The following is a 13,521-nucleotide window of genomic DNA, read 5'->3' as shown; positions in this document are numbered from 1 at the left end:
TCAAGCACTACGTGAGTAACACAGCCGAAGGTGGGAGAGATGTGTTCGGGCCTCTTTTTTAACTTTTCTGCCGAATCTGAGCGACATCTCATTGACAGGTAATATCAGAGCATTGAGAGCTTCACGCTTCGCGTCATCGCGCCTTCAATTTTTCAGATGCAGCACGGACGTCCATCAAGTACGAATAGTTGTATCTCTGCGCCGTCGTAAACGCGCATCCTTTCCCTCCCTCTATTTCCATATTGTGTTTGTTTCCGTTTGTCTTATTCGTAATGGTTCTACAAACTAGTAGTGTAGAGCAGAGCATTGCGAGTTCACGACTCACGCCATCGCGTCTTCCATTTTTCACATGCAAAGTGGACATCCATCTTGCGCGAATAGTTATATCGCCTTTAACTTTAGATGCCTCTTATTTTTGAATTTCAAGATTAATTAAGGTTAATTTTGCCCGAGATATGCTATGGTATGTCCGAATCAAGTACCATTTTGAAAAGGAAGGAATATGTCAAAATAATACCAATCTGTGCTGAATGAAGAAAATCCTAGCTGTTTTGCCGAGTTGTAACTGTCCTTAATGCTACAAAGAGAAGAGGAGTTTGCTATTATGTCGACGATGAGGTGGAAACATACCTCAGGTACGTGTTGAAATAGTTGCCTGACCGTTCAAAATGAAAGCTAGATGAGATCTGGTACTTACTTCACATCATGTCTGCTGGCAAGCCGCATGGTTTGCCTTCATTTCAACGATCAGGTGAAAATGGATTTTTCGTGTCGAAAAAGTTGCCTAATCGTTCTAAATGAAGGCGAGCCAAGATTTATATCTATAAACGTCGCGTTTGTCGGCAAGAGGCATGATCCGCCTTCATTTCAACGATCAGGCAACGACACATACAGCGCGTCGCGATAATTATGTCTTCTGAGATTTACCTCTAACCGCTGCGTGCGCGCCCTCATCGTCGCTCTGTGACGTAAAGGCGTATCCGCATTTCTCCGTGGAGCCTATTGTCTCAGATATTTCCATCATCCGGAGGTCAAGTGCAAATAAAGAATAGGCCCTCACGTCGGAGGCGGGAGGGGCGACTGGCCTGCATCCGAGGGAACTTTCCTTGAAAATCTCACAACCCGATTTTTCGACCTAACTTGGCGGATACGGCTCGCTCGAAAAGAGCTTGTCGAAAAAAGGCTGTTTCTGTGCTCCTTCTTGGGAAACTCAGGGCTTTTTTGCGAAAATAGCGTAAACGATACTCTATAATCAGACAATCTACCGGTGAAGGTTTTAGCTCGAGTTTAAAGCTCATTAGAACGTCTCGAAGTTTACCGTTTTTACCATTGTAAAATTCGAAAATATTTTGAAATTTGTCGGTTGAAAATATAACTTCTGTTGCTCCTTTCTTTATTTTTTGAGGCACAGCAACTTTATAAAGGCGTCAGAAAATGAGATGGGGTCATTTACAGTTGTTTTTCCATTCAAGGAACTTCAAACTACATATAAGCATTTATCAATTAATTGTAAAAAATGTAAATTTTACAACGCTGTATTAAAAACGAGCTTTGAATTCGTGCTAAAATTTTCAGTGGAGAATTGTCTCTTCATGAGTCATCGATTCGGCCAAATTGTGTCGTTACCTGGACGAAAGAACGTTACCTAGTTCCAAGTATAATTTTTATCCAAAATTTTTCTGGTTTCTCAATGAAACTGGTATAAAATTCAGGAGAATTTCAAAACAGCCCGAGATTCTCCTGGTCAAAATATAATTGGCGAGAGATTTTGGCAATATCGGAATCAAGCCTCGTCCTTTTGTGCGGGAGACGCCGATCTGAACGAAATCCCTGAGTTCCCCCAGAAAGGGGCATTTTTATGACGGACTCTATTTTAACCCCCGCGGTAGATTCCTGGTCCGCGGTGCGGTGGGCCATTGTTGCCAGATTGTGCTGAAAATTTAGCGCATTTTCCAATTCAACGGAATGTAAGTAAAATATCCAGGTTTTCCCGCACATCTTGGCAACGTTGGTTGGGGCAGGGGCCGGCGTCGTCGGCGTCGCGACGCGGCGAGCGCTGGCTGCACTTGCTCCTCAGTGGATCACCAGTGGCCGAGCGCGTCAGTTCTTGAAGTGGTGCGTTTTTCTTCTCGCGTCCCAAGTTCGCGCGTGTTGTTGTTCATGTGTGTCCCACCCTTGGATTTTCAATTATGAGGTGGCACCTGGCGCTTTTCCTGCTTTTCGGTGAGTTCCACCCCTTTCACGCGCCACGCTAGAGTCGGATTCAGGGGTAGTCAAAAAAGTAACATGGACATCGCACCACAAGTTTTCACCCGTTTTTAAAGCAAAAGCTCCGAATTGGACAATTTTAGTAAATCTAGGATAATGTGTCTCAAGGTAGACACTTATCCCAAAAAAACAGGTTTTAAGTTGAAAATATGGATTTTCCATGTAAGATGTTTCTCAGCACTTCTGCAGTTTAATCTCGATCATCAAATCATACCTAATTTGCGCTGTGATCAATATGAGCATTTGGAATTAACGGTTTCCAATGCTGACAACAAGACCGGCAAACTTTGACTTCATTTCACTTGAAATTGCAATTTATCGTTCTTAAACTTCGAAATGCCCTCATAGAGTAAATGTGCGGAATTTGTGGGTATTTATTATGGAAAATTAACCACTCTAAGCTAGAGTTGAAGTTTCATTTTGCCTCCTTTCATTATTGGTTTTATACGAATTTTTTACGATGTCTAATTGGAGAATTAATTTTTGACAACTCACTATAAAATTTCCATACCACCAAGTTTAGAATAGGTGCCTATATTCCTATCAATTTTTCACAGCATTTTTAATTTTTCGTGATTTTAAGATTTTCATGTTTTTCCCGATCAAATGCTCATTGCTTTAGCCGAAAGTTTGACCATGGTTTCTTCCCAGTGTAGGCCCGTGTCAATTTTCCCTCTCTAATTTCTCCTTAATTTTTTTAAAACGTGTAATGTAGAACCGTCTGAGGAGAGGCTTAAAAATTTCATCCTCATTTTTGGAATGTGACAGGCGGCAGGACCCTTGAATCCGGCTTTGCAGGGATATTCTTGGAGAGGGTTCAGACCAGCTGAGTGAAAGGTTTAATCGGCAAGTTCCAAATTTAAACAGTTCGTTGGTTAAATATTCTTTGATATTTACTTTTTAAAAGGGACTGGAGAATGTCTGATGAACGTACTCACAGATATTGATCGATGATCGCAATGACTGAGTAGAAGCGAGTTTTAACCCTGAGTGATTGCAATCATTTTTGGCAGGTTCTGAACGCTCTCCCAAAATTATAAACTATAGGTTTTAAGTTCCTCAACTCTTCTAATTACTGTCCTATAAAATTAATCCGGGTAGGCACAGAGCGATCTTAATTCTCACCTAATCAAACACGCTTCAGCAAGTGTACAGTTCGCCAAATATTGCCTCATTAATATCTTCCAAATTCTATGATCATTTGATTTTGCGCCTCCACCTATCAAATCCATAAATTTACTCAATTTATGGGTTTGATTGGGCATTGTATGAATAATTGAATAATGTGCATTCTAGAATAAGTGACATAATTTGATCCTGAAATCAATGGATAAAAGGTTGTCAATCTCATGTTTTAAAAAGTGTCATAACGTGCATACACACACAAGTGAATTTATTACGTAAATACATTGATTCGGCAAGGAATATCAAATAGAATTGTGTTGAAATTTGGAATATGTGGAAAATTTGGATAAAGCCGGATTTTAATTTGGCCTGTGATCGGTCGATTGGACTGCAATTTGCGATTTGGGACAATGTCTGGCTCAGTTTAGAGACGACATATGAACCATTTAGCTTCCCTCCGCACCAGTGGCGTAACGGACTTCCACTGGGCCCCCCTGCAAAATTTTTTCTAGGGCCCCCCCATGTCGATAAAATTCCAGAATCATCCCCCTCCCGCCCCTCTTACTTCCCTCACCCCTTCCCGTTTTTTGGCCCGAGAAATTTCAAATCACGGACTTGGACTTTGAATGCCTCTCCCCTCACTGTTCTGGATCCCGTACCCGATTAAATGGGGCCCCTAAAGGATCTAAAGGGTGGCGGGGGCCCAGCCCAGGCCCAAGAATCTACAAAAGAGCCCATGCAAGCCCAAGAATTGAAGGGCCCCCAAGGGCCTTGTGGGCCCTTTAGATTCATGGTTCACACAAAGCCCGAAATACCTACGAAAAGTAACACAAAAGAGAAAAATTTTAGTAATCACTGAGTGGACATTGGAAGGCAGGGGCCTTTCAGCAAAAAAAAAGTTAGGAACAGTCCAAAAGAAGTATGAAAAACCTTGAGCTAACAATGAAAATCAGCGGAAGAAGCCCCATCTCGGTAAGTAAAGGCCCAAAGTTTGAATACCAAAGCTAAGCATCAAAGAGACAGAGAAAAACAAAATTTCGGCAGCCGAAGGCCCGGAGGGCCCCCTAGGTGCTTGGGCCCCCCTGCATAGCAGGGTCTGCGGGGGCGCCCGTTACGCCACTGCTCCGCACATGAGTGTTTTTACGTATGGGCTAGAAATTGTAGTTCCTAATTGCAAAGTGTAGTTGAACGATCAATGAGGAATTCTCTTTTACTTAAAACTTTTACCAGTTAGGTACTCGTCACTTGTTTGCTCTAAAAATAAAGAAATTTAATAATCGGTACGGATTCAAGAACATTGAAGCAGTGAACTTCGCAGCCATTGGCTTATATACTGACGTTTTTAACCGGAGACAGTTTTACTGTATCTTACGTTCCCTAATTTCCACTCGTGTTATAGAAATGGTACAAATAAAAATCTAAGCAGCATTCGGTCCTGAAACGCTTTGAGAATGTTTTCCATAAACTAGATGTAACTCAAATAAAGTGCCTAGACATAATGAACATAAGAGGACATTCGGTGACACGAGAAACAGTCTAACTTATTCTAAAACCGCTCAGTTCACCCCATTATCGATCGGCATGGGAAGTGACATCCAGAAACCTTGAGTCAACGTTGATTTTGGGATCCTCCGAGCAACGTGACGAGATCAACATCGCGTCACAAAATCGTAATTTGATGTGTTTTTTTTTTTTTTGTGTATAATCGCAGGTAATAACTTCATTTGTCTCTCTACGATCGTCTTATCTCTAACACGGTGGATGCGTTAACGCGTATCATGGTTTTTTATACCTGGGTCTCTTTTCAAAACACGGGTTGAGTAATCGGTGCAATTTTTTTTTTCACAAGTTGTTTTTCAGGCTTTATATCTTGAAGTGCATTGCGTTTTGCAATTTGGAACTACAATATCTTTCTCAGCTTAGGAACAGCGTATGTACCACTAGTCTCTAAATGCGCTGCAGTGTTTTTACGGATGAGCCAAAAGTTGTAGTTCCAAATTGCAAAATGTAGTCCAAATATGACTCCAAGTGTCATTTCAAATTAAATTCCAAAAACAGAAACTTTCTACGTTGAATACTAACCGAGTTTTCGCCCTTTGAAAAGAGGGATTTTTGACGTCATCCACCACGGTAGTGACACCCTTGGTTTCTTCCACCTTGCATTCATCAGTCCAGGAGACACACATTTGCACTGATTACTCAACGTAAACCGTGGATGAAAGAAAGCTGGAAGAAACCAAGGGTGTCACCGCCGCGGTGGATGACGTCAAAAACTCGACTTTTTAAAGGGCGATACCTCGGTTAATACTCAATATTCATACGGTAGAAAGTCTCTGTTTGGAAAGATCTTCTTATTTTTAGCTAATCTACAAGAACCAAGCATCAAAACATGATTCTGTGACCAGCGCAAGTGACCCATTTTGGTTCCAGAGGGCGAGAGGCGATTTTTCCCCCAAAAAATCATCCCTCCGGAAAGTATAGGGGTGGTTTCACGATAACTGGATTAGTTTTGTCGCCGTAACAAACAGCACATTTTCGGCGATTTATATATTAAAATTGAAAATTAGAGCGATAAATCTTTGAAAAGCGTTATAACACGTAACCCCGTGTAGATTAATGCAAACAAATTTGAGTCATTATCATTACTACTAAAAATATGACCGAAAAATATGTTGTCTGTTACGGCGACAAAACTATTCCGGTCATCGTGAAACCACCCATGGGAGTCTGTGCAGAGAGGACCGCATTCTCTTGGACGATATTTATATGTATGATATATACCTCCTTAAGGGAGGGAACTGCTTAAGTAATGACCATTCAGCCTGCATTCATGATTACTAAAAGTCAAATTCCCGGGTACCATACTCGTCAAGTCGATTCGTAATTCAAGATCAGTTGCTGCAATAAGCCGGTAATCTCCACTCGGAATGAATATCCTTACGCATGGGTCGGATCGGTTAAGTGGCCGGTGGAGAGGGGTTAGAGGACAAAAGTATTTGATGAGGAGTGAAGGTCTACGAGGCCGGAGGGGGGGGGGGCAGGGGGTCGGTGAGCTTAACCGGTGCCGGGCCGGATTAGGTGGCAGATCCGGCCGCGAACAAAGTGAAAGTCTATAAAAGTATAATCTGTCTCTTGAGCCGAGTTCTCTTCAACCAACGGTGGAGAAACTTCTCAGGATTCGTATTGAAACGTCGAGTCTCGTGTTTTGGGAGTCGCTGGTCCTGGTCCCTCCGACACCTGCTTACGCGGTAATTGGTGTAAGTGGAGCCTCGGATATCCGCGGGGGTTGGGACTACACGGCCGTGCTAAGTAAGAACGCCGTATAAGCCTTCAGCGGGCTGATTATTGAAATTGATAGACAAAGCCATAGACAAAAGAAGAAATAGGGTGTATGGAGCTATCCTATTGGTTGAAATGGGTGGTTCCTATCGACTAAGAGAGAAAACAATTACTATCGGGTAAAACTAACTATCGGGTCTCTCGTGGGTTATCATTAGTTAGTTAATCACCTACCTCCTTTGTCCATTGCAACCACTTGCTTCCACCAATAGGATGCATCCACAATTCTTGTGTCTTACTTGTCTATAGCTTTGTCTATCAATTTTAATAATCGGCCCGCAGGTGTTGCCATAATTCCTTCGAAAAATCACGAATTTCCAGGAAAATTTGTGAATATTTCTGTCCACGATTTTTCACAAGATTTTTTTCGTATTTTAATCGATCTAATCGTGTGAAAATTTCAATTGAAAAATATTAATAATTTTCTTAAAAAATAAATATTTTTCAAGAGGAAATTTAGCAACATTCGAATGCTTTTGCGTTTTTACCTAGCACGGCAGTACAGGTGCCACGGTGGCAGCTCTCGGAGATCACTTTTTTTCCTCCATTTAAATCCATAGCAACTATCGATTTTGGATGAGATTGCCGCTGTCGATAGATATCGATTGTTTTACATACGTTTGAATGGATTACATGAAATTAAGGAGAGTCTCGAATATTCGCGGGGGATGGTTACTCGCAGTAGCGATTCTAGCGTTGGAAACGCAGTTTAACCTTTATTCAGAACTTCTTTAAAACAGAACATCCTTAAAAACAGTCTTCGTCGATGGGTATCCATTGTTTTATTTTATACATTTTTATATATTAAATTGCTCATAGCTCACTTAATACAATATAATTATAATTAATAATTATCGTCTAAATAGATCACGGTCGGTCTCCTAGACATTTTAAAAACCAAAATCTTTTTGTAAAAGTTTCCCAGTGCTCATAATTTAATTGTCTAGTATAATTGTAAAACGTTGATCGGATAATTTTGGATTTCATCGGAAATCAGCCTGTTCTGTAATTCGTCTTTCTTCCTTCCTTTGTAGATAATCAGTTACAGAGTGTAATTGGCTAATAGTTGACTTGCCTCATTAATCCTTACTTAACCAATCAGCAAATAGACAATTCTTACTCCTCTAGTAGAGCCACTAATCACCTCACACCCAAGTATACACATCGATTAAGCAATTAGCCCTGTTCACAATGCCATTGTTTCAACCCATAACTTTATTGCGACTGTAGGTGGCGTTTAAATTTCAGAAAATATTATCTGATCGTCTCTCATCCTGATTTGTGGCAAATCAATCACTTGAGCACACACTGTCGATGCGGTAAAAATGGTAATTGACCACGATAATAACTGCCAAACGTCAGATGATTACTTAATCGTAACCTTCTTCGGCGCAAATAATGGTTGTTTGCGCTCAGCGAAGTTAGAATTTATGGGTGTGCGTAATTTACTGAATTTCAAACTTCGCTTGAGTACAAATCTAACTGATTTTACCAAAATTTTTGAGCGAATAATGGTGCTTGCTTTTCTTGTTTTGCGTTTAAGTCTACGCGTAAAGCTGGAATGTATGGTTGTGCACAATTTACTGAATTCGAATTTTCCTTGAGTAGTAATTTGACTGATTTTACCGAATTTTCGGATCAAATAATAATGGTTGCTTTTCTTACCCTAGGAATTTGACTGGTTTAACTGAATTTTCGGATCAAATAGTAATGGTTGCTTTTCTTGCCCTAGGAATTTGACTGGTTTTACTGAATTTTCGGATCAAATAATAATATTTACTTTTCTTACCCTGCGTTTAAGTCACCTCGACAGTGGAGATTCTTGAAATTGGCAACACTGTTTTTCCTCTATTTAAATGTACGTACGAGGTCTGTTCAATTAGAAGCAGGATTTTGGTGATAACTAGCCCACCATACGCCCGAATATGGCTTTCCTGGACTTTTCTGAAAGCTGATACTAAGGAAAGAACACTACATTCACAAATTTTAAAAAATCAAACTATCTTTGTTCGCACGCGGTTCGGAGCAAGGCGACTTCACGAGTGCTCTGCGATTTTCAATGAATTCTTGTCAAAAAGTAATCACTTGCTCACAGTCATCGTTTTTAGCAGCTAATTCAAATGAAAATTATCCATTGTTGCTAATTAAAAATTGATGACCAATTGTTTTGGTATTGGCTTACCTCTTTCGAAACAGTTCCCGCAAACATGAATGTATTTCTGCCAATCCCGCTTCAATTGCAGAAAAATGCGTTTTGAACTCCCTGCACGCCAGCTCCATTAAATAATTTTCCTCGATGTTTGCTGATGTGTCAAATTGCAGACTTCAGGGTTTATCATAACCATCAATTTTGAGATGACGTGAACCTGATGAAACAGTTTTTGAGGAAACAAAGTCACTTTGAGTCACTAAAATGGCTTATTACATGAATCTTGATGTATAATAATTCGAAAAATCATTGATGATATACATCGTGCGCCTTCGACGGAAAAACAATGTGGTGTAAGAAATACAGGTAGCTACGCATTTAGAAACATGTTTTTTAGGGTCATTCTGCCATGCTGAGGAAGAATGCCAGTTATGTCAGGGTCATTCTGGCATTCCTGCATGCGGATAGTAAGATGCCGTATAAGCCTTCAGACATTGCCCTATTTCCTTCATAAAAATTGAATTTCCTGGTAAAATTTTGAATATTATTCCTCAAAATTTTCAGACAGTAATGTTCGCGATAAAATCTAAAATACCTGAAAATTTCTAGGAAAAATACGCATAAATTTCGTCAAAAATACATTGTTTATCTGCGGAAATTTAGCAACTCTCGAATGTTTACACGGCGTTCTTCCTTAGCACGGCAGCATTAGCAATCATATACAACCTGTGAGCCTCGATTCGAAAAGTTCCATGAATGAGTATACGAATGTTATGACAGTGCCCCTGACTTTTTGCTCATGCATGTCACTTGGCTGGTTTTCCGTGCAGAAAACTTTCTTCTCCACCTGTTGACAGAGAATCAGAAATTATTAAGAGAGGCAGGCGTCCTACTCAGGGTTCCACTCCAGTAATTTCGTTAACTGCTTATCCTGTTTGCTTGTGATGCGCTCAAGTAGGTAGACCTCTGCATCGTCGGCAATATTTTTACAGAGTAAAAATATCTTCATACAGTCGAATGACAGGACATCTTGAATCAACTTCTTAATAATCGGTTTAGAGTTTTTGGAAACGATCAAAATTAAATTTGGAACAGTTTGAACACATACGTTTATGGTGGATGGTCTTTCAGTTTACACAGAGAACACGACATTCGTGTGAGACATTAAACATGTGTTAAAACATTACACTGCTGTGCTGAGGAAAAACGCCGTGGGCACATTTGAATGTTGCCAAGTGTATACCGGGAAAATATTTATTTTTATGGAAAGTTAAGGATATTTCCCCTTGGAATTTTCAGACCTTTGAGGTCGAACTACGAATATAATTCTCCGGAAAATTGGACGAAAAATGTTTACAAATTTCCCCGAAAATGAGTGTTTTGTTAAAGGAAATTCGGCAACGTCTGAAGACTCATAAGGCGCTTTTCCTTAGCGTAGCAATATACCTTTAGCGCCGTTTAATGTTTCCTCACTATATGGTTTCAATAAAAATGGGAAATGAAAATAAACCTTAGTACAGATGCTCCTTAAGTGATATCATCCCATATTCCCCGAACACGCACGGCGTTACTTCATTTCCTTCGGTGCGCAGCGAGATAAAAACAAAATTGAGGAACTATTTTTCTCCATTTCTAACGCAGTCACCCTTTTGTAAAAAGAAAAGTAAGCTTTGAGATCTTCACGAAGTCGTGCGAATCAGCAAAGGAGTAACTAAAAGCATATTAAAATCAATTTTATGCGCGAAGCGTCCTCACTAAGGAGGGTCTAATCGATCAAGTTTCTCGTGTAATCTGGCAATTTTAGAGGCAATCAGTCGGTTTTATTAAGTTATTCTTCGTTTTTGAGGCCGGCTCCGGCTGCCGACTGATTACTTTCGATTGCTGCCGAAAAGGCCCGAGTGAGGCCTCTAAAGTGGGCCAAAATTGAACACTAACAGCTTCTGACAATGCGCTTAGAGGTTTCTAGTTCCAATGACTCTCAACATCGTTGTCAAGCTTAACTGACGAAATTCGTTGATCAAGGCGCTGCCTTGCTATGCAATGCCACAATGATTGCGTTTATACACTGAAAAAGAATTCTCGGCGTTTTTTCCAAAGTCCGTTGGTACCTTTACCATCTCACTTTTTTTACCAAGTATTGGTAATTTTACTAAGACAGACTGGTAAGCTTACCTAAAAACTGGTATTTTTACTGTTTTTTTTTCAGGTAAGAATACCACTTTTATTGGTAATCAATTCCCGGTAACTTTGCCATTTTATTTAGGTAATTCTACCACAATCGATAAAAAATATTGGCGTTTTTACCAAGGTCCAGTAAAATTACCGAGAAAGTTCAATAATTTTACCGAGATTTCTCGGTAAAATTACCAATTCCATAAATGGTAATTTTACCGAGAAAAAACTGGGATCAAATAGAGCCCTGAATTCTTGGTAATTTTACCCTTTTCTATAAGTAAATACACCGAGATTTTTTTTTCAGTGTAGGTTCTTTATAAGGGAGTCAGGATCTGTTGAATCAGTGTTTGATAGCTCCCAAGTATAGGCTATAAGTCGCAAATCATTTGAAGAGTGTAAGTCTCGTGGTTACAAGATTATACCAAAGACATGTAACCCCCCTCCCCAAAAGAGCATAATGGGAATGAACAGAGTCGAAAAATGGAACAGACGAATGAAGTACGCTGTTAAAGATTACCGAGCGCCTTTTAAATGGCGTACCCTTCATCTAATGGTGTGTGATATCGAATCCTCGAGATGTTTCATAGAATAGTACCCTAGACCCTAGTAATGTAGTAGACTTTAAGTGCTTTTATTTGACCCAAGACTACGTAAGTACGTACCTGAAAATCGAACCAGAAATTCTGGTATATTTGACCAATTGTTGTGGATGATTCAGATGACCAAAGCGTTGCCATGACTAGTAATTTTAGAGCTATACGATGTACCTTTCTCTTGCGCAGTGACAGTTTTTTTTTAACGAGTTCATGGGCTGTTCTAGATAAGTTTTAGGATTCAATGATTCCCAAAATCTACCCGTCTAAACTGATAAAAATAATGTTGATCCAGAACTTTTTTCACACGTGTGTGAATGTCGTCCTTTAGTGCCACCTCCTGAAAACTTAATGAAACAAATTTTTGAGAATTACCTGAAATTCTCGGAAAAATTTTAAGCAATATATGTTTTCAAGTATTTAAGGATAATGTATCCAAGTTATATTTGATGGTAAAAGTGCTTGTTTTTCAAGAAAAAGAAAAATTTCTATCGATGTACTTTCATGTTAATTACTTCGACGATGATGCGTTTCAATGTTCTACTCATTTGCACCAACTGAATTTCTTAAAAAAATTGGCAACAACTTGGTCAACCGCGTCTTTGGCCAAGAGGAATGCAATCCCGCGTCAGCTCCTCAAACTGATCTTGATTCTAGCGATGCGTCCGCATTTTTGTATAATTAATTCGATATTTCTGTAAAACCGGAAATCGAGATATTCAACAGCATTGGTTTTCCTCTCTTTTCGACTGAGCTAGTTTACTCAGAATGACGTTTTGGTGATATGCGGTGGCATCGATTGCTTCAAGAATTCACACACAAAAATTCACGTAAAAAATTCAATTAGGTACGCCTAGGCTCACTTTGTCTTCAAATGATACATGGATTGCATTTTGCAAGAAGCCACCACTATCTCTGGCTCTTACGTAAAAGCACCTTTCTGCATCGGGAAATCAATAGCATGTATGTTGTTTCTAAAATGAGCCAGAAATAGTGGTTTCCTTATTGCAAAATTTAATCCACATCATGCTACAACCGAAAAATAATTCCTCTGATTCCTCTTCATTTTTGTTGAATGAAGAAAGAAAGAGGTAGCTGGAGGTTTAGATTTAATTGTATTGAAAAAAAAAAAATTCTTTCTTTAATGCACAGAGTCTATTCTTATCTGTTTCATCTAAGATGCACCTGTATTACATAAAGTTTGGACTCAATCTACAGTTTTGATTAAGTTTTCAATTTTTTCGCCATTTTACAGCTGTTTGCCTCTGGAAAACTGTCAATGAAAATTATCCGAGAATAGCTCGAATTAAAGTCTACAAAATTTCAGTTCTCGTTTAAGATATCATGCTCAAAATTTTGCGCTTTACAGCGAAGATAGTTAGCATAGATATACAGCTATAACTCACGAAAGACGCATAATATTTATTTTCGCATATCTAGCCTGAAACGTCAATAGTGCGAACTTACGAAAGTGCTACTTTTTGCAGCTCTCGGGTGATCATCTTCCAATATTCCTCAGTTCGTTCAAAATGCATGAGAGACGCACACTGCCTCGATCAACAGAACATTTATAAGGTTAACTGTGAAATGCAGCAGCATTATTGTATAAGAATGTGAATGTCTCGATCAGGTGCACAGCGTTGTCAATTGAGCAACATGATCTCTGTTCATGGAAATAAAGATCTGTCACAGGGTCGCGTGTTTTAACGATCGATTACGCGGATTGGTAAAAAATAGTGAGACCTTTGTCCCACCTTTTAGTTTCTTCGTTCAATTTCAGCGGAGATTTGACCCTTGTCGTGCATATCGACGGTGAAACTACCAAACCACGTATCTCGTTTGCGGTGTTTAAAAATCTACGCTCGCACTTTA

General features: G+C 39.6%; 1 protein-coding gene across 2 annotated transcripts in view; it reads left to right on the top strand.

The window, feature by feature from the left end:
• Nucleotides 1-1,588: 1,588 nt before the first annotated feature.
• The window catches only part of mtg (mind the gap), an 83,820-nt gene continuing 71,887 nt past the window's right edge, over nt 1,589-13,521 (top strand). The window contains exon 1 of one of the 2 annotated variants that reach the window (XM_019053115.2): nt 1,589-2,223. In XM_019053115.2, coding sequence (XP_018908660.2) covers nt 2,190-2,223 — 34 coding nt within the window. In that variant the 5' untranslated portion in view covers nt 1,589-2,189. The remainder of the gene's footprint in view (nt 2,224-13,521) is intronic. The other variant, XM_072300921.1, reaches the window with a different exon arrangement.

Source organism: Bemisia tabaci, chromosome 5 (genome assembly GCF_918797505.1).
Source record: "Bemisia tabaci chromosome 5, PGI_BMITA_v3".
NCBI lineage: Eukaryota > Metazoa > Arthropoda > Insecta > Hemiptera > Aleyrodidae > Bemisia > Bemisia tabaci.
Note: the sequence above shows the minus strand (reverse complement) of the source record. Positions and strands in the feature narration are given on the sequence as shown.